Raw genomic sequence first — 13,517 nt, forward strand, 5'->3', positions numbered from 1 at the left:
GACCCCCCCCCCCTTTGGTACCGGTTGGAGCCACCAACCGGTAATAAAGGTGGTCCGCTGCCACCCGCAGTGCATAATGTTTAGTCCCACCTCGCTAGTTGAGAGGAGCTCGCATCGGTTTATAAGCCCCGCCGCAGCTACCGTGTCAAGCTCCTCTCTAAGCAGGCCTTTGTGGGCCTATTGCAAGTCTTCTGCCCTGTGGGGCCTACTGGGCCGTACGGGCCTGCATCCTGGCCCAACTAGAGATTGGGTTTCTAGTCGTATGCAGGCCGTGCCGGCCCAGTAGGCGGGCTGTTTTGCTTTATTTCAAAAATAAAATAAAAAAATCCTTACCAACCAGGACTAAAGGTCCCCCAGACCACGGCTCGCCTCGTGCCACGTGGTGGGCCTTTGGTCCCGGTTCGTGTTGAACCGGGACTAAAGGGGGGACCTTTAGTCCCCACTCTTTAGTACCGGTTCCAGAACCGGTACTAAAGGTCCTTACGAACCGGTATTAAAAGTCGTTTTTCTACTAGTGCATACACCGGCCCCTCATAAGATTTGGAGGATTGGCTACAATCAAGAGTGAAAGGGCATTATCAAACGGTACCCTCATAAGGTTGTACTCCGGCGATGGAGGGGTGATGACCGCGGAGCGCCTTCGCCTCGCTTCAGTGCTTGTAGTCGTCGCTAGATAGTCTGCAGATCTGGTTGTAATTTCTATTATTTCTGGTATTCGTTGTACCACCATGTTTGAAGATGAATAGATCGGAAATTTTCTCGCAAAATAGGAACGGTACCCGGAAATTTCCGGAGATAACACATGTGCCTTGTCTTTAAGAAATAACTCCCAACCGCAAGTCGGCTTCAGTAGGGGAGTGGCGACATCGACGCGTCGGTGGCACGTTCTGACAGCAGTAGTGGTCGTTCGGTGGTCTTGAAATCTTGATGTAATTTTTATTATGTTTGAGATGCTACGTACTTTTGGCGAAGTTTTACAGTAGTTATTATCTTCTTGGTATAAAAAGGGGAAAAAGATAAAGCTAGATAGTAGTACTAAACGATTCCGATCCAAGGAGTTAGCGTTGTGTTTTACTTTGAGGAATTATTATGGCGTGTTGCAGTGCACAGCAGGAATTATGACGTGTTGGAATAATCCACAACTTTCGGCCTGTGTTTGAACCTGACCTTAGGCCAATGCAGCAAAATTCGACACGAAGAGGGAATCTGTCTTCGGACCGGAGCAGATCTACTGGGCACCGCCGCTCCACAAATCCACGATTCCCCAACCAAGAAACCATCAAATCCTCCTCCAGCCAACATCCGGCGATCAGCGATCAGATCCGGGAGGAACGATGTCCACCGGAGGGTTTTCGCTAAATCCGTGCACCAAGGTGGAGGACGCGGTCTCCTGCGAGAAGGTTCAGCCCGCCACTAAAAGGAAGGCCCGGGCCGCCCGTCCTGGCCATCCGAGCAAGGGCTGCAGTTCCGAGGGAGATGGGGCTGCCGAGAAGATGCAGGCGGTCGCCGGCTTCTCTGAGGAGCACAAGATCTCGAAGCAGAAGCAGGAGCATGAGGAATTGGCCTGTGATATCATCAATAAGAAGGATGACGGTGAGCTCCTCTCTGCCGAAGAATTCGACGCGTTCATAGCTATGATGGAAGAGAAACACGAGAGGCTCTGGGCAGAGTACACGCCTGATGGCGTACAAGTGATGGAGTACAAAAGATTACTCCTCATATCCCAAGGATAAAGATGGTTTCGTCGTACTCAGAGGTTGAGTGTTCAACTAGTTGTGCCAATATGAGATGATGTCTGTCTTTCTATATAGTTTGATGTAGTGTCCTCCGTGTTATCACCAATCCAGTGTCATCTTACATGGTGTGCTGTCGTGATGTGATCTTGTTGCGACCCTTGTTCTCTATTAATGTATAATAATCTTTTGTTGCTGTTGATGTTGCTGCCTGTGAAATAGACTATGACCTGTACCAAATGTCCAGATGTTAGTACATCCTTTTTTTGGAAGAGCACATTATTCAGTACTAGAGTTGATGCTGATGTTTTTAATAATCATGCTGTGCTTCTTCTCTCCAAGAATCAGCAACAAGGTATATAACCGGACATATACTTCATGTTTACTACCTGGATTCGGTTGCAGGTCTCATATAAATCATGATCCAAGCAGTCATTAGGATTGTTGGTATGATACATTCTGGATATTTAATTTAATGGCTTTCTACTTCATGAAATTGAAGCCATGACGGTCCTCTTTATGGTGTTTTGATTTAGTTTTGTAACGATCTCCCCTGTGTGCTTCTTCAATATTGAAGGAACATAGAAATGTAATGAGTTCTCCAATGTACGTCTTCAATATTGAAAGAACATAGAAATCTTAATGTCAGTATATGGTCCATAATTTACAGTTTATTGCTGGTTTTTTGTGGTGTATCAATTCCGCCTTGTTGTACCGCCTGAACGACATGGATTATGCCGCTGTCATGAGCCCATCTTGGGCTGCCCTCAACTGCACTTGCCTGATAAACCTGCAGGTATTTCTTGACGGATTTATTGCCTTCTAATACAGCTAAAGCTACAGGCACACCTCATTCAGTACTTGAGATTTTTTTTTGTATGAATGGATAAACAATCAGAAATAGTGCTCAGGCTTCTTACATTTAGTTGCAACAGTTCCCATGATTTCTCTGCGATATACTGAACTATCTATTTTGAACAAAACATTTCATCTGTGTTTTTTCAGATATTGATGATGCTACACTTTTGTTCCTTAATGGCATCATATTTCTATTGTGCCCTTTCTGTCTACAGAAGAACAATGGCATTTTCTTCCCAGCAAGTCAAATTGCACATTTTAACAAGTTCCAAAATTTGGAAATAGAAGTGATCGATGTACTACGTTTTTCTGTGAATCACTTCATCTCCATCTACTTATGGATATATTCAGTTCTACTGTAACCTATTGAATATCTGCAATGTTTTCTCTATTCAGCACCACTATTGATTTACAGATCCCCTCTGCCCTCTCTATTACAAGATTCAATATGGCTTCAGTCTTCCATAGAATTTCTTTGGATTGGTCTATCTTCTAAAGCTTGATTGACCTCTCCCTAATGGACAGAGTTGGCGTCCTCTGCATCAACACTCGGAGGAAGCAACAAGCGATTGCAGGGGAGGTAGGCGAGGGCGATGATCCAGATCCACCTAATGGCACGCTTAGGACAGGGTATGCTTGCTGGAAGGGTCCAATGTGAACCTCTAAAGCATTCTGAAAGCAACTGTAAACATACATCCAAATAGGGCTCGAGGCATTCGTCGAGACCGAGGAGCAAGCTTGCTCATGAGACTTAAGTTGGTGTCAAAGGCTGGACTTGCATCGGAAGGCATTTAGCACCAGAAGAAGACGTGCGGGGCCAAACAATTGGATCAGCCAAGCATTCAGTAAACAACCGTGATAATAAATAAATGCCACCCCAATTCGTGAGACTTCCATTTTTCGGTGAGGTACACCTCATGCATGCATTAGAAGAACCCTTTCAAAAAAATTGAGAAAGTCCAAAGGCCATATATTACAATACCAAATCTTTACTGTACCTAAAAAGAAGTGGTAAACTTTTACAAGGCATCCCAAAAGAACATGAAAATTACAAACGATACCATCTTCCTCCAGCATGCGCGGGTAGTGAGCTCTGCCCGTCCATCGATCCACGCCACCCGCCTCCGCCGCGTCTGCATGGCGGCCCTGCGGTCTACCTCGCCGGCCTCGTCCCCGGCGGCGTCAGGCTCGTCGACTGTCTCAGCTCGGGCGTCGCCGCTACATTGGTCACTCGGGCCTCGCTGCTTTGGCAGCCCGGGTGCCTGTCGCATGACGTCCCACGCCGTCCGTCATCGCCGGCTTCATCTCGGACTCAACTGCCACCCCACCTCCACCGAGCGGCCTCCCCGCCTCGCGCGTGATCGGCTTGATCACATGCTCGCCGTCGCGATCCGCCTCATCTACGCCCCGCGACCGACCTGGCCCGTCGGTTGCTCGCGCCTCCGAAGGTCCCATGAAGATATTGCCCCCGAATTCAGCAAGCACCTCCATCGATCGAGCAACGAGCTGCCGCTGCGTCGCCCTGTTGGGTCGCAGCGCCGCCGGCCCGTGGTTCTCCGCGCGGCTGCATCGACTCGCTCATCGCCGCTGCGTCGCCCCTTTGGGCCATAGTGCCGCGATACGCGGTCCCCGCCGCTGCCCCGAGGTCGTCCCCGTGGTTGCACCGACCCGCGCGTCGCCGTTGCGTCGCCCCTTCGGGCCATAGTGCCGCGATACGCGGTCCCCGCCGCTGCCCCGAGGTCGTCCCCGTGGTTGCACCGACCTGCGCGTCGCCGTTGCGTCGACCCTTCGGGCCGTAGTGCCGCGATACGCGGTCCCTGCTGCCTCCCCGAGGTCTTCCCGTCGTCGCCTCGACCCACCTGCTGCCGCCGCGTCGCCCCTTCGGCCGTGGCAAAAAGCTCTGCCATTTTTTTTTCAACCGGGCATCCCCTTTTCATTACTCACTCCAACAACAACAACAACAACAACAACAAAGCCTTTAGTCCCAAACAAGTTGGGGTAGGCTAGAGGTGAAACCCATAAGATCTCGCAACCAACTCATGGCTCTGGCACATGGATAGCAAGCTTCCACGCACCCCTGTCCATAGCTAGCTCTTTGTCGATACTCCAATCCTTCAGGTCTCTCTTAACGGACTCCTCCCATGTCAAAATCGGTCGACCCCGCCCTCTCTTGACATTCTTCGCATGCTTTAGCCGTCCGCTATGTACTGGAGCTTCTGGAGGCCTGCGCTGAATATGCCCAAACCATCTCAAACGATGTTGGACAAGCTTCTCCTCAATTGGTGCTACCCCAACTCTATCTCGTATATCATCATTCCGGACTCGATCCTTCCTCGTGTGGCCACACATCCATCTCAACATACGCATCTCCGCCACACCTAACATCCATCTCAACATACACCTAATTTCATTACTCACTCCGTTCCTAAATATAAGTCCTTTTAGAAAGATTTCAATATAGACTACATACAAATGTATGTAGACATATTTTAAAGTGTAGATTTACTTATTTTGCTCTGTATGCTCTACATTGAAATTTCGAAAAAGACTTATATTTAGAAACGAAGGGAGTAATTGCTTAACGGAAATACAAAGTTCGACGGCCTCATACAAGCATGGAGGAGAAGGGAAAGAAGGGAAGCGGGTTGGTGCACTGTGAGGAAACCCGCTGCGAATATTCGGCTCAAAACATTCCACGGGCGAAAATGCGAATGTTCGGCTTAAAACATTCTACGGGCGAAAACCTGATAACACAGTTCACTTAAGTTTTACAGATACTACCTCCTCAAACAATTTATTTCCTACACACAACCTCATGGTTTAGTGGCCACACTCTCTTCAGTTAGCGTGTAGCCAGGATAGAGCGAGACAAGTAGCACTAACGATTCCGATCCAATGAGTTACCGTTGTGTTTTACTTTGAGGAAGGAATTATATGGAATGTTGCACGTGCACAGTAGGAATTATGGCGTGTTGGAATATAATCCACCACTTTTGGCCTGTGTTTGAATCGGAACCGTGCTGAATTTTTTGCCTCCGTTTTCATAAATAAAATACCCAAACCCCTATTTCTGAGGATGATTTTGCTCTCACATTTCACCACTTGGGTGAAAGCAACTTCTGAATGTTTGGCTTGCCGGCACGTGTATTATTTTGGGATGGGAGGGTGTACAGTTCCCTTGTGACTGTAGTTTCCGTCGTAAATTTTCTCAACATGATTTTTGCGTTTCTGTGTGCATTTAGCGATTATTGTTTAAGGTGCAGACTGTTGACTGGATTTGAGTCTGAGGTCGGTCGTGCATGTTGACGAGGGCACATCATGACCAGGTGCTTGCATGTAGCGTTGCATGCGCTCCTAATTTCTCTTGCCGCTGACAGCATTAGCTCTGGATGTATCTCGGCGCCTCTTCATCCGATTTTTCTAGGAGAAGGTCGTCCGTCCCAGTTTCGTCCTATAAATATGGAGATGGAGGTGTGCTTCCTGATTTGTATACGCCATTACGCCTCAGGCCCCGTCTGCCCCAATCCATTCGCTTTTCCCGTGCGGTGTCGCGGCCAATCGCCGTTTCCCTCCCTCCCCTCTTCACAAGGCGAGGTGGCCATGTATGAATCTGAGTATCTGACCCGAGGCGGCCGTCCGGTGCTCTACAAGTACTACCGATGTCTCTACATGTAGCGTCCCTCCTCCTCTTGATCCTCTCATTTCTCTCGACCGGCCTTCTTCTTCTTCCCGGGGCGGGCTCTCCTTCTCTGTGTTCCTACTCGGATTGTGAATAGAAAGCAGCCCAGGTGGTGCAGAGAAACTGTATCCAAACAACTGGCCACGTTCGGTGTTGGAAGCCGTGGAAGGAGACGGGAGTTGGGGCTGCGCTCTCGACCTCCTGTTGGTTGATTGACTAGAGAGCGGATCAGAGGAGGCTGTGGACGAACATCGGACGAGGCCGTCGTGGCAAGGGTCTCGCGTTCGCAAGAACAGTGTCCACAGCGGCGGACGTGGTGGCTAGAGAGAGGAGCAGCAACGAAGTGGAGGTGCGTGTCTGACTCTGACCTAGAATTATCCGTTAATCCGTGTTGTTGCTCGAGTTGTTTCTGTTGTGCTTAATTACGAGATTTGGTTCTTGTTGTCTTGGTCTTCAGGCATGCTGTATGCGATTGTGAATACGGTGGCCTGGGCAGATGAGTCAATACTCCCTTGAAAACGACCGAATTCTTCTGAATTGGTCATTGTTTTCTACTAATGCAGGCTAAACTTGAACGGATTTTTCTTTCGATCTAAATTGTGGTAATCAATGAGGGAGACGACGCTGTCAAGCCGTTCTCCTGTAGATTTGAGCAACCTGGACTCGAGCCAGGTGCCGGAGAAGCAAAAGCACAAACGCAACACGCAGGAGGTATCCGTCAAGAACGAAGACCGCAGCGCTGTTCCACTTAGACCAAAGGATGAGAGGAAGGATGCTAACGGTGGCAGAGATTGATGACTTCTTCGCCGCCATGGAAAAGGCCAAGACCGAAAGCTTCGCCGCCAAGTAAGTGGACCTCCTAATAACTTAGCTGCAATTTTGCAATCTACTGTCAGAACCTTGGAGTACTTTATTCCACTTTTGGGTTCGTCAAAGAATTCTGGAAGGATAACAAAGCAGTCTCTCGTTCAGTTTTTCCATTTATCGCCTCAATGCATCTACTTGTAGATGCTTTCTTTTGTTGTAAAATGATAATGCGTTCTTGCTGGTCAATGAAACTAACAAATCGGTAGACTACATTTCGCTGATTTTTTTCTCTTCATATCCTTCAGGATACTGAATGATGTGATATGAAACTTTTAGTTTTGTTCAATTACGGAGAGTTGAGAGTTTTAGGGACAAATTCAATCGCATAATATTCTGTAAGTTGTCGATGCATGTAGATTTCGCTTATGAAGATTGTTTGATGAGTATTACAGTATTCCGTTTTAGGCAGCAATAAGAGGAATTGTTCAGTGTTATGTTCTGTAGAGAAGATGGATGGGTGGAGATTGGTACAACAATTTTAGTGTTCAACGTTTGCCGATTTTGGCGTCAAGTTATTTAAGTTTAGATGCATCATAGAGATGAACTCAGTTGCAATTGCAAGGACTCACCAGTAGGCAATGTTGCAAATATTTTCACCGAATCAAGGAATTTGAATTTTCTGGTTCATTACTCGAGTCTTTGGCATTTACGAATGTACTGTATAGAATATTTCATTAATTGTTACACTCTAAACTCGGTGCAGATTTGAACTTTTACTAGCTATAAGTTCTGAAACGTTCTTGCATTTACCAATACTGACAATGCAGTACGCACTCCAACTAAAACAGGACATGACAGATAGATTGCCTGATCTAAGCAACTGGGAAAGGAGGTTAATCTAATGGATACAAAGATTTACATCACCAAAAACAGAAAAGAGAAATGCCATGCACATGAACCACGTGGCTAAGCAAAGGTCCTTGCAAAAAATTCGCCAGACAACTCAAAATCCTATAAAATACTTACGACAACTTTTTTGACATTTTTCCGCTTCATATGTACCAGCAGCGCCCAAGCAACAACGATCCAACAGTCAAATACACTGATACAAACGTCCAAGACCGGCAGACAATCATATCCAAGCATTCGCGCAAGCTATCTACTACTTCATCAAAGGCACAAACCCGGCAGAGTAGGTGTATGCACCAAATTTTAAAATTCCAGGTTCTCCTAAGAATTATATATTGTCCCGGTACCTTGTTTTTGTGCTTCGGTCATGGCGTGATCTCCTACTCTCTCCGTCCCAAAATCGCCCGTGAAATAGCCGTGATAGCTGCGTTATAGTTGCCCAGGAGCCTCCCCGCTACGCTATGGCTGCTACTGCAAAATTCTCCACATATCCCTCTAAATGGCTCAAAAATCAGCAAAATCCTTCAGAAATCATCTCTCCCACCAGAATTTTTTCGCTATTTGCCGCTATTGCCCACTATGGCGGCCTCTATAGCTGTTGGGAGAGCCAGCCGTGAAATCGTTTCTCCCACGATTTTAATCTACGACCTTGATACACTTATTTTGAGTCGGAGGTAGTATATTTTAACATATTCTATAGTGTATTCTCCATGATGATGAAATACAAGCAGTTGTTGCAAAGAGCAAACTATAATAGATTAATAGACTTCTGTACAACAACCCACCCCCTTCATGGCGCACTAATTGTTTCCACTATCCTTGGTGATTTTTTTATATGTATCCTTGGTGATCTAGGTGTTATGAAAAACATACTGTTCTCTATGCCATGTAACGCCCTCTTTGTACTTCATCAAATATAAATGCAAACCCTATTTTCTTTGGTTCATTCGGTCAACTATCACCTTACGGGGTAGCACTAAAACATACAGTACTTTGCTCCAAATGATAAAGATTTAACCATTTGTTTTCAAAGAAAATAAAGATTTAATCATTACCTCGCTAACATAGCGCACACACAATTCCGTTGTCATAGGCGCGGCGTGCCGCCGCGCGGGCATAAGCTAGTAAATTAAAAGACGGACGCGTGCGCATATCAGATACAGGTAGTAGAGAAGATGATCAACGATACAGGCCAGCCGAAGCGAACAACAGACACATCATTCTTTCCTCCTCTCGAAGGAAAGGAGATCTCGCCAGTGCCCCGTAGCTAAGGAGTTCCTCCGCCGTTTTTCTCCGGCGGCTCCCCTCCGTCGATGACCTCAATCGTCGGTGGTGAGGGAGGTCGTCAGATCCATGTATGTAAATAGTTTTTAGGTCAAAGTAGCTTAGTTTTTAGGCTGTTCATCGTCTTAGGCGACGCTGAATAATGTTTTTTTAGATCCTACTTCGAACCCCACGCATCCACGACCCGGTGCAGCCGAAGCCACGCCACGCCACACAGCTGAGCTCGACCGAGAGCCCAGGGTAGTCGCACGAATTCCACGGAGACAGCAACCCCGCCGTACGTTGTCGCTGCGGTACGATGTGACGCACGCCCCGTTTTCCCACGCTAGCACGCCGCAATACCTCGCCGATCGACCGAGAAGCAAAACGGGTGGCCGGGCTACGTCGGATACTTGCTCCGGCCGGCCGGGCTCTCGTACTCTGCGTTCTCACGCGAGGTGAAGTCCGAGTCCGGTGTTGCTACCAGCGTCGCTCCCTCCGGTCGGGCTCTCGTACTCGGACAAAAGCGCGCACGCGCACGGCCGGCGGCATTATCTGCCCAGTTGAAAACCACCCCGGCCGGAGGTCGCATTCGCAGGCAGGAAAGAATCCGCATACGGTTTGAAATACGTCCCATCATCGTTTTGTACTCTTCGATCAATCTTTCCCGCACCACAGGGGAGTTAGTAAGTTGCCGTATGAACCCACGTCGCGCTCCGTCGGCTCAACAAATAATCCTGATATACGGTGCCTGATCCAATAATACAATGCTTGTTTTCACAAGCATTCTCACGTAGGTTCACCACACATTTTGCCCAGTAATACAATGCTTGTTTTCACAAATCACAATCGAATCATGCGATATTTACTTCTATCTTTTGTTTTTTTATACGCATGCGGTATAAAAGCAGGGCTCGCATGCTGAAGCTGCAGCTCACTGCATCTCAGCCATGGCATCTATTCCGAAGCTTGTGATTCTCCTGCTGTGCACCTGTCTTCACACTCTCGTTGCTCACGAAGGATACGATCTTCGCACCTACAAGGTTCTGCACGCTGGCTCTTTGAAATCTGCCGCCGTCAACTGCTCCCAGCCCAAAGGTGCAGTAGCATTGTCCATGAACGCACATGCATGCAATTCGATTGGTTTTCATTGCACTATTTTGAGGATATTTTGAGCACGTTTGTCATCGTGTTTCCTCTGTTCGGTTGTTTCAGTGACTCCATCATCCGGCGGCGTCACCGTGCCGTTGCACCACCGGCACGGCCCGTGCTCGCCCTCGCCTGTGCCCTCCACCAAGGCGCCGACCTTGGAGGAGATGCTCCGGCGTGACCAGCTCCGGGCCGCCTACATCAGACGGAAGTACTCCGGCGTCAAGGGTGGCGCAGGTGACGTGGAGCAATCGGACGTTACCGTGCCGACCACACTGGGCACCTCCCTGGACACGCTGGAGTACTTGATCACCGTCGGCATCGGCTCGCCGGCCATGACCCAGACCATGCTCATCGACACCGGCAGCGACGTGTCCTGGGTGCAGTGCAAGCCGTGCTCGCAGTGCCACACCCAGGCGGACTCGCTCTTCGACCCCAGCTCGTCGAGCACCTACTCACCCTTCTCCTGCAGCTCCGCCGCCTGCGCGCAGCTCAGCCAGAGCCATGAGGGGAACGGCTGCTCCGGCTCCCAGTGCCAGTACATGGTCAAATACGGCGACGGTTCGAGCGGGACCGGGACGTACAGCTCCGACAAGCTCGCGCTGGGCTCCAGCTCCGTCAGCAACTTCCAGTTCGGATGCAGCCAGTCTGAGTCGGGCAACCTTCTCGAAGACCAGACCGATGGGCTCATGGGGCTCGGCGGCGGCGCTCAGTCGCTCGCCACCCAGACCGCGGGGACCTTCGACAAGGCCTTCTCGTACTGCCTCCCACCGACTCCGGACTCCTCTGGGTTCCTCACCCTCGGCGCAGCAACCTCAGGTTTCTCCAAGACACAGATGTTGAGGAGCAGTCAGGTCCCGTCGTACTACGGCGTGCTCCTTGAGGCCATCAGGGTGGGAGGCAGGCAGCTCAACATACCCGCCTCGGTCTTCTCCGGCAGGTCGATCATGGACTCCGGCACAATCATAACGCGGCTGCCGGCGACCGCGTACTCTGCGCTATCGTCGGCGTTCAAGGCCGGCATGAAGCAGTACCCGCCGGCGCAGCCTATGGGCATCTTCGACACGTGCTTCGACTTCAGCGGCCAGTCCACCATCAACATACCGAGCGTCGCACTGGTGTTCTCCGGGGAAGTCGTCGTCGACCTCGCCACCGACGGGATCATTCTGGACAGCTGCCTCGCCTTTGCGGCCAACAGCGATGACAGCTCCCTTGGCATCATCGGCAACGTGCAGCAGCGGACGATCGAGGTGCTGTACGATGTTGGCGGCGGCGCCGTGGGGTTCAAGGCTGGCGCATGCTGATCGGCGCGCACAAGGACACCGTTGATACTATTGGGATATCAAGTTCGTCGTATACTTGTTTGCTGCTGCGAGCTACATATAGTAAAAGTGTCATAATACATGAAGTGGGCCAAACCATCAGCGCACTATAGTGCTTCGACTTGCAACGTGATGCAAGCATGCAAACTACCAACCAAAACATACTTGTAATTGTCTTCGGGTAGTTTAATAAGAATGGAAAAAGTCTTAAAAAACAAGTTGTCTAATTTACATCTACATGTTTTTTAAGAAAGTCACATCCAAGCTCCCACAAATATATAATGCAGCAACAAGAAATAAATAAAAATAAACCACATACAGAATGGACATCTGCTTAGATATAATATAATTATGTCATATCTAGATATGTCCTAAACATGCCTCTTAAAAAAAACCTTGAACTCGTAGTCGGGATCGGAAATGAACCCTGAACTCTAAATCCCTGAAAGCAGCACCCTATCTTATTCAATCCCGAGTTATCTTTTTTCATTGTACGCCGATACTATTGAACGTTAGATTTGACGGGACCTCCCAGCGAACGATTCGTTTGTGCTGTGAAGGTCGAGCAAGCGACGAATTTGTTTGCTAAAAGGACACCTTCAGCGCGAACCCTCCACATGGACAAACTTGTCATTAACATGAAAAGATAAGGTCTCGAGCAAAAAAATGGGCCAAAAAAACCATTTTTACCTCTAGAAAAAACAGGCCTCGGAAACACTAATATTTCTTCACCTGACTTAATTAATCAAAAGCATGCAGACTTACCGTCAATTTTATAATAAAACTACCGCATAGCCAACGATTTAAAGAACATATATATTGTTTACTAGCTGCAGAAGTTGTCATGCTTATAAATAATAATGTACTCCCTTCGTCTCAAAATAACTGTCTCAAGCTTAGTACAATTCTGTACTAGAGTTAGTACAAAGTTGAGACACTTATTTTGAAACAGAGGGAGTACAACATAATCATGGTTTTAAAACACACAAGGCGTGCATAGATAAAAGAAAAGAAATCGAGATAGTTGTCGTATTGTAGACATTGTGCAAAGCAATGCAATTTGACATGGCTAGGGAAAAAAAATATCATGTCAACAGATTTGATAGTATTTTACCATGGTATGTTAAATAAAATTGTCATGATAAGTCCAACAAAATTGACATGGTCCATGATTAAAAAAATAGTTTTGAGACAGGAAAACTTACCATGTTCTAACTAACAAAATTACCATGGTTATAGACATTAAAATTGCCATGGTATAGAATAATTAAGTTGTCATGCTACCTAAAAGACTACCATGGTCAAGTTAATTATGTTGCCATGGTCTAACTAACCAAAGTGCAATGATATACCTATTATATTTGTCATGGTCTAAATAATTAAACTGCCATGCTATCTAAAAAACGAACATGGTCTAGTTAATTAAATTGCCATGGTCTAACTAACAAAAATTGCCATGGAATATATATTAAACTTGCATGGTCTAAAATAATTAAATGACCATGCTACCAAATAAAACTAACATGGTCTAGTTAATTAAATTGACATGTTCTAACTAACAAAAATTGTCATGGAAGTTATATTAAACTTGCCATGGTCTAAATAATTAAATTGCCATGCTACATAAAAAAATTAACATGGTCTAGTTAATTAAATTGCATGTTCTAACTAACAAAAAATGTCATAGAATTTCTTTAAAACTTGCCTTGGTCTAAATAATTAAATTTACATGCTACATAAAAAACTATGATGTTCTAGTTAATTAAATTGCCATGGTCTAATGAACAAAATTGACAT

General features: G+C 47.2%; 1 protein-coding gene across 1 annotated transcript; it reads left to right on the top strand.

Annotated features, from left to right (window-relative positions):
• Window positions 1-10,198: 10,198 nt before the first annotated feature.
• LOC119327812 (aspartyl protease family protein At5g10770-like) lies at window positions 10,199-11,935 on the top strand. Its single transcript, XM_037600898.1, has 2 exons — window positions 10,199-10,347; window positions 10,465-11,935. Exons 1-2 carry the CDS (start codon window positions 10,200-10,202, stop codon window positions 11,700-11,702), a joined length of 1,386 nt encoding a protein of 461 aa, XP_037456795.1. The 5' UTR covers window position 10,199; the 3' UTR covers window positions 11,703-11,935.
• Window positions 11,936-13,517: the final 1,582 nt, after the last annotated feature.

This window comes from Triticum dicoccoides, chromosome 7A, assembly GCF_002162155.2.
Source record: "Triticum dicoccoides isolate Atlit2015 ecotype Zavitan chromosome 7A, WEW_v2.0, whole genome shotgun sequence".
Taxonomy (NCBI): domain Eukaryota; kingdom Viridiplantae; phylum Streptophyta; class Magnoliopsida; order Poales; family Poaceae; genus Triticum; species Triticum dicoccoides.